The sequence below is a fragment of the Mastacembelus armatus genome, chromosome 6 (genome assembly GCF_900324485.2).
Source record: "Mastacembelus armatus chromosome 6, fMasArm1.2, whole genome shotgun sequence".
NCBI lineage: Eukaryota > Metazoa > Chordata > Actinopteri > Synbranchiformes > Mastacembelidae > Mastacembelus > Mastacembelus armatus.
Window position 1 is genome coordinate 8,774,485 of NC_046638.1, and position 9,886 is coordinate 8,784,370.

Genomic DNA, 9,886 nt, shown 5'->3' on the forward strand with positions numbered 1-9,886 from the left:
TGTGATAAGAAACAAGTGATCGTCTAATGAGGATTGTTCTGCATTGCAATTAACTATTTCTTTACATTGGCTTTTTGAAACTAGTAGTAACTGTTTTTACTTGAATACACAGAATGGATTTAAATATCTAATATAATGCTTATTTGTGCAATCTGTGATGGACAGTCTGTTTTTGTAAGCAGACTCACCACAGCTGTCTGGTTTAAGAGTAGCCTCGCTGAGCATACATCTTTCCTGCTGGTTCCTGTACATACTCCTCTGTCTTATCCCAGTCCTGCACCCAGCCTCCGTTGAGCTGCGAGGTGGCCCCGTAGCTTTTAGCCGGACCCCCCATTGCGCCGTAACCCTGCGTGATGTCGCCTGTCTCCTCGGCCAGCTCGTCCTCATCGATGAAGCCACACTTTTCTTCGCTGGTTTCCTCAGGGTCGGCCCATGGCTGTTTCTCCCCGGATGCAAAGATCCCATAAAACACCACACCCCCGTAATGAACGAGGGATGCAATGAGGAAGACGTACTGCCATTCTTCCCGGGTCTGCGGACAAAAAAAAAAAGTCCTTTCTGAAAATCCCCCATACTGTCATTTCAAAAGCAGCTTCTAACTGCAAGCAGAACGTTTTTGCAAAAGTTTGAACAATGATTCATTTCTATATTTGCAGTTTTGAGTTTGCTTTTTTCACTGGTCTCACTGGGCTGAAATAGGTAATAGGTGATGTCACAGATGTCTGAGCATCAGCTAGGATTTAGAAATATTTGACACAAATTCTGACGACAGTTGTGAGGTACTTTGCTTATGTTACCAGGCCAGTGTCAACCAAATCTGATCAAACCACATCCATGCAGTCCTGATGAAGCACAGTTGGTTTTTTAGGCTTAATAATGATACCTAAAAATGCTTTCTGAAAACTTTGACTGTTATACATTTATGGGTGTAGATTTAAAGGTTCAGTGTACAATAATCAAAGCTCTTTGTGTGTAATCACTGCAAAAAAACAACCACTGAGTTTTATTAATCTTAGGATGAGCTTTTAGGGAGCGGGTCTCCTTTTCACAAGGCAGCCATGTTGTACAGTAGCCCAGAACACACAAACCAATCACTGGGAATCACATTTTGTTTTAAAGGTAATGGCCACTGTAGCCTGTCTTGCACCTGGAAATGAGGGCGTTGGTTGTGATGGATGCTCAGAAGGCTGTATTCTGCAATCTCACCACTAGATGTCACCAAATATTCCATATTTTCAACATCACACCAGTTGCAGTTAGATATTCTGCTATATGCTATAAAGGTTCCTGTCTGCATGACTATTAACATTCACATCACTGTATGAAAAAAATGACTCACCTTGTTCTTTGTCATTGCTCCCACTATTAGAGGGCAGACCATTCCGGACAGGGTACCCACACCATTGGATATGCCCATGAGGATACTGGCATAGCGAGGAGCGATGTCTAGATGGTTGACATTGAAACCTACAATAAAAAAGACAGAAAAAAAGTGAATATTTTGAATTTGGCGTGAAGACAAACTAGAATTTGAGCTAGAATGAGTCACTTTAAAGACTCACCTGATATTGCAAAACCGCTAAAACCCACGGCCAGAACTAAGAAAGAGATGGCCACCCCCTTACTGTGAGAATAACCAACTACTAATAAAAGAGTGGCCTCCATACCAAACCCTGAAAACAACAGGACAAGAGTTAATCAGCACACTGATGAAGAATACATTATTATGATAATAGACAAAAACCTGACCGTTAAAAACTCACCTCCACAGTTCATGATTTTCCGGACCATAGTTGTGGACATGATGTTGTGGGTCCGCAGGTAATCCGCTAGCTGGCCTCCTAAGGGCACGATGATGGTCATGACCAAATGAGGGAGAGCCGACAGCATTCCAACCTGAGAAACCATCAAACACTTGTCTGAAGCAAAATCTGACAGCCATGAAGAAATTCTCATGACAAAGGTCTGTGTTTATTTCAGTGTCAAAACAAATCTTTGCCTGCAATTCACCCTCTGACTCCAGCACCACTGAGCGCAATCCTTCAGCTGCTGTAATCACAACATGCCTACAGTCTCATCCTATTGCTGCAGTACAGCTGCCAAACCAGCTTGATTCATGCTTTACATTCCCACTGAGGGGCAAAGATTATGAAATTTGAAGATTAACTGGATTATGTAGCTAAGAAGATACATGAGGAAAGAGAAAATTGTCAAAACACTTTTTTTTTTTAAAACATACATGTACCGATACATATTCTATTTTTCTTTTGTCTTGTTTGATACCCGACATTATTAGGAAATTCTTTACCTTGCTGATTTCAAAGCCAAACACCTCTTCAAAGTATGCAGGTTGGCTGATGAGAAGCAGATAAAAGGTCCAGCTTCTGCAGAAGTTGGCCACGATGATTGCATAGACAGGCATGGAGGTGAAAAATTTCCTCCAGGGGGTCTTGAATTTCTGTTAAAACAAAGAAAGAATCAATCAGCTGGATGTGCAGTAGCTGGGGTGGAGTTACAAATCATGGGATACAGATCAAGGACTCACTTCCATCGCGCCCATCAGCTGGGCGCTTTCACCGATGCTCTCCTCGATGTAACGACGCTCCTCTTCGGTGATGGTCGGGTGTTCTGCCGGGCTCTCATAGGATACCAAGACCCAGAACATGTACCAAACTATCCCAAAGGATCCTGAGGGCAGATGTCAACAATCAAACATGTTTTTTAAACCTTAAAACTCTCCAGTGCTGGTTAGATCAGGCTGTACATAACAGTGACACTCACCGTACACATAAAAGACAGAGGACCAACCCGTGTACTGCACCAGGATCCCAGCCAGGGGCATGGCGACAACTGCACCAGCATAGGATCCTGAACAAGACAAAAAAAATTATGACCAAGCAGCATTTGATCATGACTGTTGACTCAGAGAGCAGTGTCATCCCAGTGTTTGGTAACAAATGTGTTCAATACACTATATTATTACATTTGATACCTTCATGTCAGCGTATGAAGTAATGTGATGCTAGTTGTGCATTTTCACGGAGCTGTGATTAAATGTGTAGATTTTGTACCACAGAAGGAGAGGGTTGCCAGACGACTTCTCTCCAGAGGTGGAGCCCATTTACTCCAGATCCCATGGCAGGCTGGATAAGTCACTCCCTGCACAATCACAAATGAAACTACCTGTCATACTGTGATTTCATGAGATCACCTGATCACAAGAGCAGTGTTTTCCACACTGATCAACCGAGAAACATATTTAGTCCTGATTTCCTGACTGATGAATTTTCTGTGGTTGCAGATGTTGGTTTGATTTGAGCAGTTCTTCACTAAAATTCACAGCTAATTTTCCACTTTCAGTCAGTAGACTCTGAATACTGTGAAGATATTCTGCTCGACCGACGTAGCCTCTTCTCATTTGCCAAAGATGCACGAGACAAATTGTAGTTAATAACAAACAAACGAACATGCATTGCGGCTGACCTTTCTAATAGAGACTAATGACTTAGGTGTGAGTCAGTGCAAATTCAGGCCGACTACCCACTTCATGGAAGAAAAAAACTGAATTGCTTCCATTAAATCTTCATTACACACTAAGTGGCATACAATCAACTATTGATAGACACAAATTGCTGGGGCTTGCAGTGGGAGACACCCTGAAATGTTAATGTATAATTTGCAGTAATAAGTCGATGGGCGCTGAGCGCAGGCGCCTCTCTCTCGCTCTCTGTCTCGATGGTCATGAGCTGCTATTGAAACGACAGCACGCAGCTAAACAAAGTAACAAAAGAAGATGACCTTCGGTTTGATAATAGCATCTCTGTCTGAAATCGTGTCCCTTCTGTTGCACCGTGGGAGCCGCCTGCATCAAGTGGTTTTTATCTCTTTTGTTCTGGGGGTTTCTATGCGAACATGAAGCTGTTTCAGCCAGGTAAAGCAATACACATAAGCCCCGCTATTAAGGGATTTCAGCTGTTTGCTCTTTGTGGACTGATCTGACAATTGTGTACAGTATAATGAATGGAGTTTTGTTTGTTTTTTCATGATTGGCTCAATTTTCTTGTCCAAATTCAAACAAAATGCCAGAGAGCTTAGTAGGTCAAACATGGTTAAATATTAGATATATCCAGACAATTTAATTAGGGTTTTAGTTCAGTTCTGAGTTTCATAATGAAGCATCTTTATTTTTTTTTAATGTCTCCTTTGAAAGACTGTCAATGATGTGGAAACTGTGCATCAGTACCTCGACCAACCCTTGTAATATCCTCACAAAGATGACGCATCCGTAGTGCACCCGGGCGGCCGATGGAATGAACATGTTCAGGGTGGACGTCAGCACAATCGCAGCCCCAAAAACTCTGAATAAAAACAAAATCATCACGTTATATCAGCATGAAAATGGCAGAAATACTGATCAATTCCAGGAGATTTAGATATTCATTTAAAAAAAAAGTTTTCAAATCTTCAATTCATATTAGAATAATACTGAAAAGGAAGACAAATCAATGCTAATTGGATGCCACACGCACAAAAAAGGCAGTTTTCCAGTTTCCAGGGAGTGAGGACAGGAGGTGTTTGCAGCAGAAGGCGTCAGTGGGCTCAGCTGACTTGGCATGATGAAGCTCTTCATCTTTCGCCTTATTCAGGCTCACTTTTCCTTTTATGATCACCATCCTATAATGCTAATGTACTAGTACAAGTACTGACTTTATCCTACCTTATCTCCTCCTATCACTATTAAATCCACATGCTTTTCTAAAAGAGACTTTTCTGTAAGAGCCTAATTTGTTTTTCTTCCTCAGATTTTTACAGACTTATTGTTCTCTGCGGTCTGTTCCTGTTGCATAATCAGTTGCTGGTGAAATACTGTGCTATAGATGTGGAATGGCTATTGAAATCATATTACAGTCATTACTTAGATCCGCTTTTCACACAGGCCTTCGGCTGTTGCCATGCCTCTGAACATAAAGGATTAGATATGGTGGTCCCAGGGGAGCTCATTAACATGGAGGAGGAGGGAGGCCTGGGAGGGTGGAGGGGGGCATCAGCCAAATCCCCTGTTTAGCTGCTGTACGGTCAGGCTCCTTTATTCAAGCCTGAGATCCATATGACTGAGTGGCACACTGACTGCACTTCCATTTCCAAATAAGACGCTACAGAAGGGGAATCTGATCTTTATCATCTATTTTATTTCACTGTCCAGTGCCTGTTGTACCTGTTTGCAGCCAGTCTTGAGGAGATGTACCCTCCTGGAATCTGTGTGACTATGTAGCCCCAGAAGAAGGAGCCATGGATCATCCCCACAGTCTCTGGGTCCCAGTTGAATTTCGCTTTCTTTGACACACACAAATGAAAATAATTTAATCATTTTCCTCCTGCTTAATAAATTATAGGCCTACCAGGTGCTAGGCTACTCACTGACACTGCAATTAAAATGATGATTAAAATGATTTTTTTTTCTTCCAAAAACACTTTCAATTAACATTTTTTATACTTACTTAGATGCTTTTAATGTTATGGGACAACTAATAAAATAAAACATAGCAGACCTTTCAGGAAAATTACTAATAAAATACAAGAATGTGCTTATACTTAATATGATATAGAACCACATGCTGAAATCCAATACAAATGTATACACGGTCTCAGTTCAGGTGGTCCAGGTGTGTTCTATACTAAAACCTATATGGATCAGTCTATTGGCTCTGGCCTATCACCTATCAGACACGGGGTCTCAGAGGAAGTTTACGGGCACCTCTTTGATGATGATCTTGCCGTTTTGATGGATTGTCGTGTTGCTGACCATGCTGACGATGGCCACACCCAAGTTACACCGGATACCGAAGGAGATGCAGAAGCCCAGACCGCTCAGCATCGCGATGATGTATCTGCGCGGAAGCCCGAAGCATGTGCAGTCACACAGCGGCGCCTTTCGCTCCTGGTCCTCCCTGGGTCTCCCATCCTCAGTCAGCTCGATCGCCTCACCTGTTTGCTGCCGCTTTTCCAGCCTCCTGCACGACAAACCGATCACATGCTCTTCTTCTTCTTCTGTCTCTTTTTTAAAAATCTTTTTTACATGTCACTCATAGCTGAATCTATGAAATCAGACATCTAGACAGACTAACACAGAAAAACCGTGTGATTTCTTTGATATTTCGCAAATAAACCCCGTATATGTTTGTTCTTATGGCCTCTCACACAGCTCAGGCTAGTAGCTGTGGTCTCTTCATTGTTCTCTTTCATCCACAGGCCTTCATGTCTTTATTCTTTAAATCACCCACACGCGCCTCAAAGGTCAAGCTGCGTCTTTTTATTTAATTTTTTCAATTTCGCTTATTTATATGTTTATTTCTCGTTTCTCGTTTGTTTGTTTGTTTGTGTAAAGAAAAAAAAAGCTGTCTGGCAAACGGAGAGAAAATGATCTTCATACCGCATTGCAGCAACATCAGCATCATCCTGGTTTAGACTTAATTTGGCCCTTTTTAAAAATATTTTTAATGAGCTCTGAGCTGAGACGCTTTGGGTCACGTTCGCTTTTTCTTCGCAGGAACGTCAGGATCGTTTGGAAATGAAGCAGGGAAATGTGAAGGCCTCATGCGGTAACAGAACAGGCCCGCTACAGCTTCAGATTTTTTTTTCTTTCACAGCTTTGAGTCACGTTTGTGTGTGTGTGTGTGTGTGTGTGTGTGTGTGTGTGTGTGTATTGCGGCTCAGATTCAACTTCAAGAAGTGAAAAGAGAAAAAAAATGTATCGAAAAAGACAGATGTTGGACAGATGTTGATCTAAAAATGTGTGGATTGCGGAGGGATTTTCAGATGATTCGTGCAAAATTCGTTTCATTCTCCAGTAAGAATTAAAATATTTCAATTTTTACGTCTTAAAAAAAGAAAGAAAAATCTTCTTCTACGCCTTTTATACCCTGCGAGGGTATCTCAGGAGATATTTGCTTATTTAGGTCCTTGTGACACTGTAATACTATAAAGAGTCAATTGATACGAAGTCTATCGATCTTACAGATGGATACATGTCATAGATATCCTCCGACCTTGTGTCACGACTCGTTCTGTTTCATTAATTATTAAAAAACACCCACAGCTGCTGGTGGAGGGGCACCGTCCTCCAGGGAAATATCTGATCCTTAAATATTCTGGGGGCCACACGACTCACGCATTCAGCAGCCGCTCCGTGATTCATCTCATAAACACCAGATTTCCCTCTTCATTTCATTATAATTCGGGACTAAGAACATTTCAAGCCAATGCATATATGTATACATATATATATATCTATTTAGGCTGTGTGTAAAAACCTGACATCTCTGCGTTTTCTTCTTTTTATATTTGTCAAGACGGAGATAATTCCGTGATTAAAAGATAATAAAAGATGATTTCTTCGCCTTACCTGTACAGATTCCCGAGGGCCTTCCCTGCGATTTGTTTGAGTCCCCCTTTACTGGTAGGGAAAGCTTTCTCCTTGGCTGGCTCCATATCCAAATGATCTTTTTTCCCCCCCAAAACTATGATACTATGATAAATGGGAGTGCAGCAATAATGAACATATTGTTGAGATATTAATCCAAAATAACGCGCCTCTTTTAAACAGAAGACGTGCCGATGTCCTGAAGGGATGAGCCAGAAAATGGAGAAAAGAGGAGAAACGCGTTCAGTCTGAAAGGGCTGGTTTCTCAGTCACAAAACAGCAGTCAAATAAGTCCGCTTTTGCCTTGCGCAATCTTAATCCATGCAGTGCCATTTTAAGATCCAGTCAGAGATTAGAAAAGAAGAACACACAATAGAAAATAAAAAAAAAGTTGGAGCTTTTTTTGTAGTAGCCTACTGTTTGACTATATGAGGAACGTGAGTGCAGGTTATAGCGCAGCTCCGGTCTGATCTGAGGTGAGGATCTCCTGTGAGCCAGCAGTCGGAAGAGGTTTCAGCAGCGCGGACACCGCACAGCTCGTCTACCTGTCAGCGGCTGAGCGCATCGCCCCTCCTCCCTGCGCTCCCACCGCTCCTCTCCTCTAATCCAATTACTACATCAAAAATCTGTTAACGGCGACATTCATCTATTGCATAACCCACCTCCCCCCCCAGTCACCTCTATGTATCTGGATAGCGAAGAGATTTAAGGATGAGCTCCGGACACTTGCTGCAGCAGCCACGAAGCAATGAGCCCGTTACATCGGGTTATTTCTCGGGTTTACTTTCGTTTACGGACCTCTTAAAAACTTCAGGGACACTTTTGCACAAAGCGATGTTTTTGCTAAATGAAACAGTGAATTCAAATTCATTTCAGCAGAACAAAAGAAAGACATGAAATGGGACAGTGAAGTACTGTGCGCAGTCAGCCACGCAGAGGCAGTGTTGTGTAAGGAGAACAGTCTTCATCAGACGCGAGATGAAATGAGGTAAAGGAGACACTATTGTTATACAGCCTACAGTTTATTTCCCTGGTTCATTCGTTAAATACAGCAAGTGATTAAAGTGAGAACACATAGGTTTTCTATAGTTTCGTGATGTTTGACACAATAGATAAAGAGCATTATTCATTTATTCAGGATCCGGGCGCAGGCAGGGCGCACACAGGTGTGACAGTATTCATCCCCTGCCTTTGCCTCACCGTCATCCGGGTCCGCTTAGAAATCACCGAGGCCACCTGCGTGCCAGGACACTGAGAAAACATGGCAGCAAACGTGCCGTGAAACTCCTTCCTGAACTGGCTGCCTATGAAGCCGCTGAATAGAGGGTTTACGCAGGTGATGAGGCTGCAGAAGCACATCTCCAAGGCGAAGGCCAGGTCTGGGGCCCGCCACAAGGCGGGGTTGTCCGGGTAGACTGCCCGCATCACGATGGCAGCGTTGCGGCACATGTGGTAGGGCAGGTAAAACAGGACAAAGAGAACCAGCGCTGCGCTCAGAACCCGCCGGAGCCGCCGATGTTTGTCCAGCGGGTCGCGTCGGCCGGGCCGGCGGCGCAGCTCTTTGACACTGTGCAGGCCACAGTAGCAGATGGAGAGAAGCGGCAAGAGGAAGCAGATGATGGAGCAAAAGAGGGAATAGGGGAGGCTCTCGCTGGTGTCATTTAGCATTGTGTACAGGGTACAGATAGTGCGGTTGCTCCTAGGGCAAGTCTGGATAAGGGTCATTCTGGCGACAGGTATGCTGACGACCAGGGTGGCCACCCAGATCGCCGCACACAGCAAGGAGGTCTTCCTCCGGCCCAGCAGCACCAGAGAGCGCAGCGGGTGCACGATGGCCAGGTATCGGTCCATACTGATGCAGGTGACAAAGAAGATACTGAGGTAGAAGTAGTTGTGATAGAGCATCCTGACAGCCGTGCAGAGGGGCAGCCCCAGCTTCCAGTACAGCTGGTTCAGATGGTAGTAGACGAGGAAGGGCAAGGCGAGAAGCCATGAGGTGTCAGCCAGGGTCAGGTTGAAGAGAAACACCGTGCTGCGGCTCCAACGCCGCAGACGGTGGAGGAAAATCCAGAGAGAGAGCAGGTTGAGGGGCAACCCGAGGATCAGCACTACCAGGAAGAAGGACGGCATCACGTAGAGCAGGACCACCGGTAAATACTGATGTCCGTCCAGGTCGCAGAAGGCATCCTCTGGAGGCTGGGTGGTCACAGGCACAGAGGGTCATCATGGAGTTTTAACATGCATTGCTATTTAAAGTAGTTTGTGTCTCTATTGCTAATATAGAAATATATCATCATCGACAGCTTTATCAGGTTCCAGCAGCCTATTCTAAACAAGACTAGTGCAGTTTGAGAAATGTATCTTGACCTGATGGACAAAATGTTTAAAATCACAGTGAATCTTTCCAACCTACCTGAACCTGAGTGTTGCCCATGTCTTTGTTACACCTTCTTAGTGAAACAACCA

The 9,886-nt window shown here is 43.7% G+C and overlaps 2 protein-coding genes across 2 annotated transcripts; both read right to left on the reverse strand.

The window, feature by feature from the left end:
* Positions 1 to 202: 202 nt before the first annotated feature.
* slc17a6a (solute carrier family 17 member 6a) lies at positions 203 to 7,488 on the reverse strand. The gene is made up of 12 exons (XM_026311065.1): positions 7,403 to 7,488; positions 5,756 to 6,011; positions 5,216 to 5,334; positions 4,244 to 4,358; positions 3,072 to 3,159; positions 2,782 to 2,868; positions 2,546 to 2,688; positions 2,309 to 2,458; positions 1,764 to 1,896; positions 1,563 to 1,673; positions 1,340 to 1,467; positions 203 to 532 (listed from the first exon to the last, which is right to left on the reverse strand). Exons 1-12 carry the CDS (start codon positions 7,486 to 7,488, stop codon positions 203 to 205), a joined length of 1,746 nt encoding a protein of 581 aa, XP_026166850.1.
* Positions 7,489 to 8,554: 1,066 nt separating this feature from the next.
* Positions 8,555 to 9,854, reverse strand: LOC113132804 (P2Y purinoceptor 4-like). Its single transcript, XM_026311146.1, has 2 exons — positions 9,834 to 9,854; positions 8,555 to 9,616 (listed from the first exon to the last, which is right to left on the reverse strand). The coding sequence occupies exons 1-2, from the start codon at positions 9,852 to 9,854 to the stop codon at positions 8,555 to 8,557; spliced, it is 1,083 nt and encodes a 360-aa protein (XP_026166931.1).
* Between the last annotated feature and the right edge of the window lie 32 nt (positions 9,855 to 9,886).

What these genes read in the sequence shown, in the direction of transcription:
- slc17a6a (XM_026311065.1), bottom strand. Translation starts at nt 7,488, where the DNA reads ATGGAGCCAGCCAAGGAGAAAGCTTTCCCTACCAGTAAAGGGGGACTC. An exon ending in GGCAACCCTCTCCTTCTGTG is followed by an intron (nt 2,869 to 3,071) that starts GTACAAAATCTA and finishes TGTCTTGTTCAG; the next exon opens with GATCCTATGCTGGTGCAGTT. An exon ending in GAAAATCATGAACTGTGGAG is followed by an intron (nt 1,674 to 1,763) that starts GTGAGTTTTTAA and finishes TGTTGTTTTCAG; the next exon opens with GGTTTGGTATGGAGGCCACT.
- LOC113132804 (XM_026311146.1), bottom strand. Translation starts at nt 9,854, where the DNA reads ATGGGCAACACTCAGGTTCAG. An exon ending in TGGGCAACACTCAGGTTCAG is followed by an intron (nt 9,617 to 9,833) that starts GTAGGTTGGAAA and finishes GTGACCACCCAG; the next exon opens with CCTCCAGAGGATGCCTTCTG.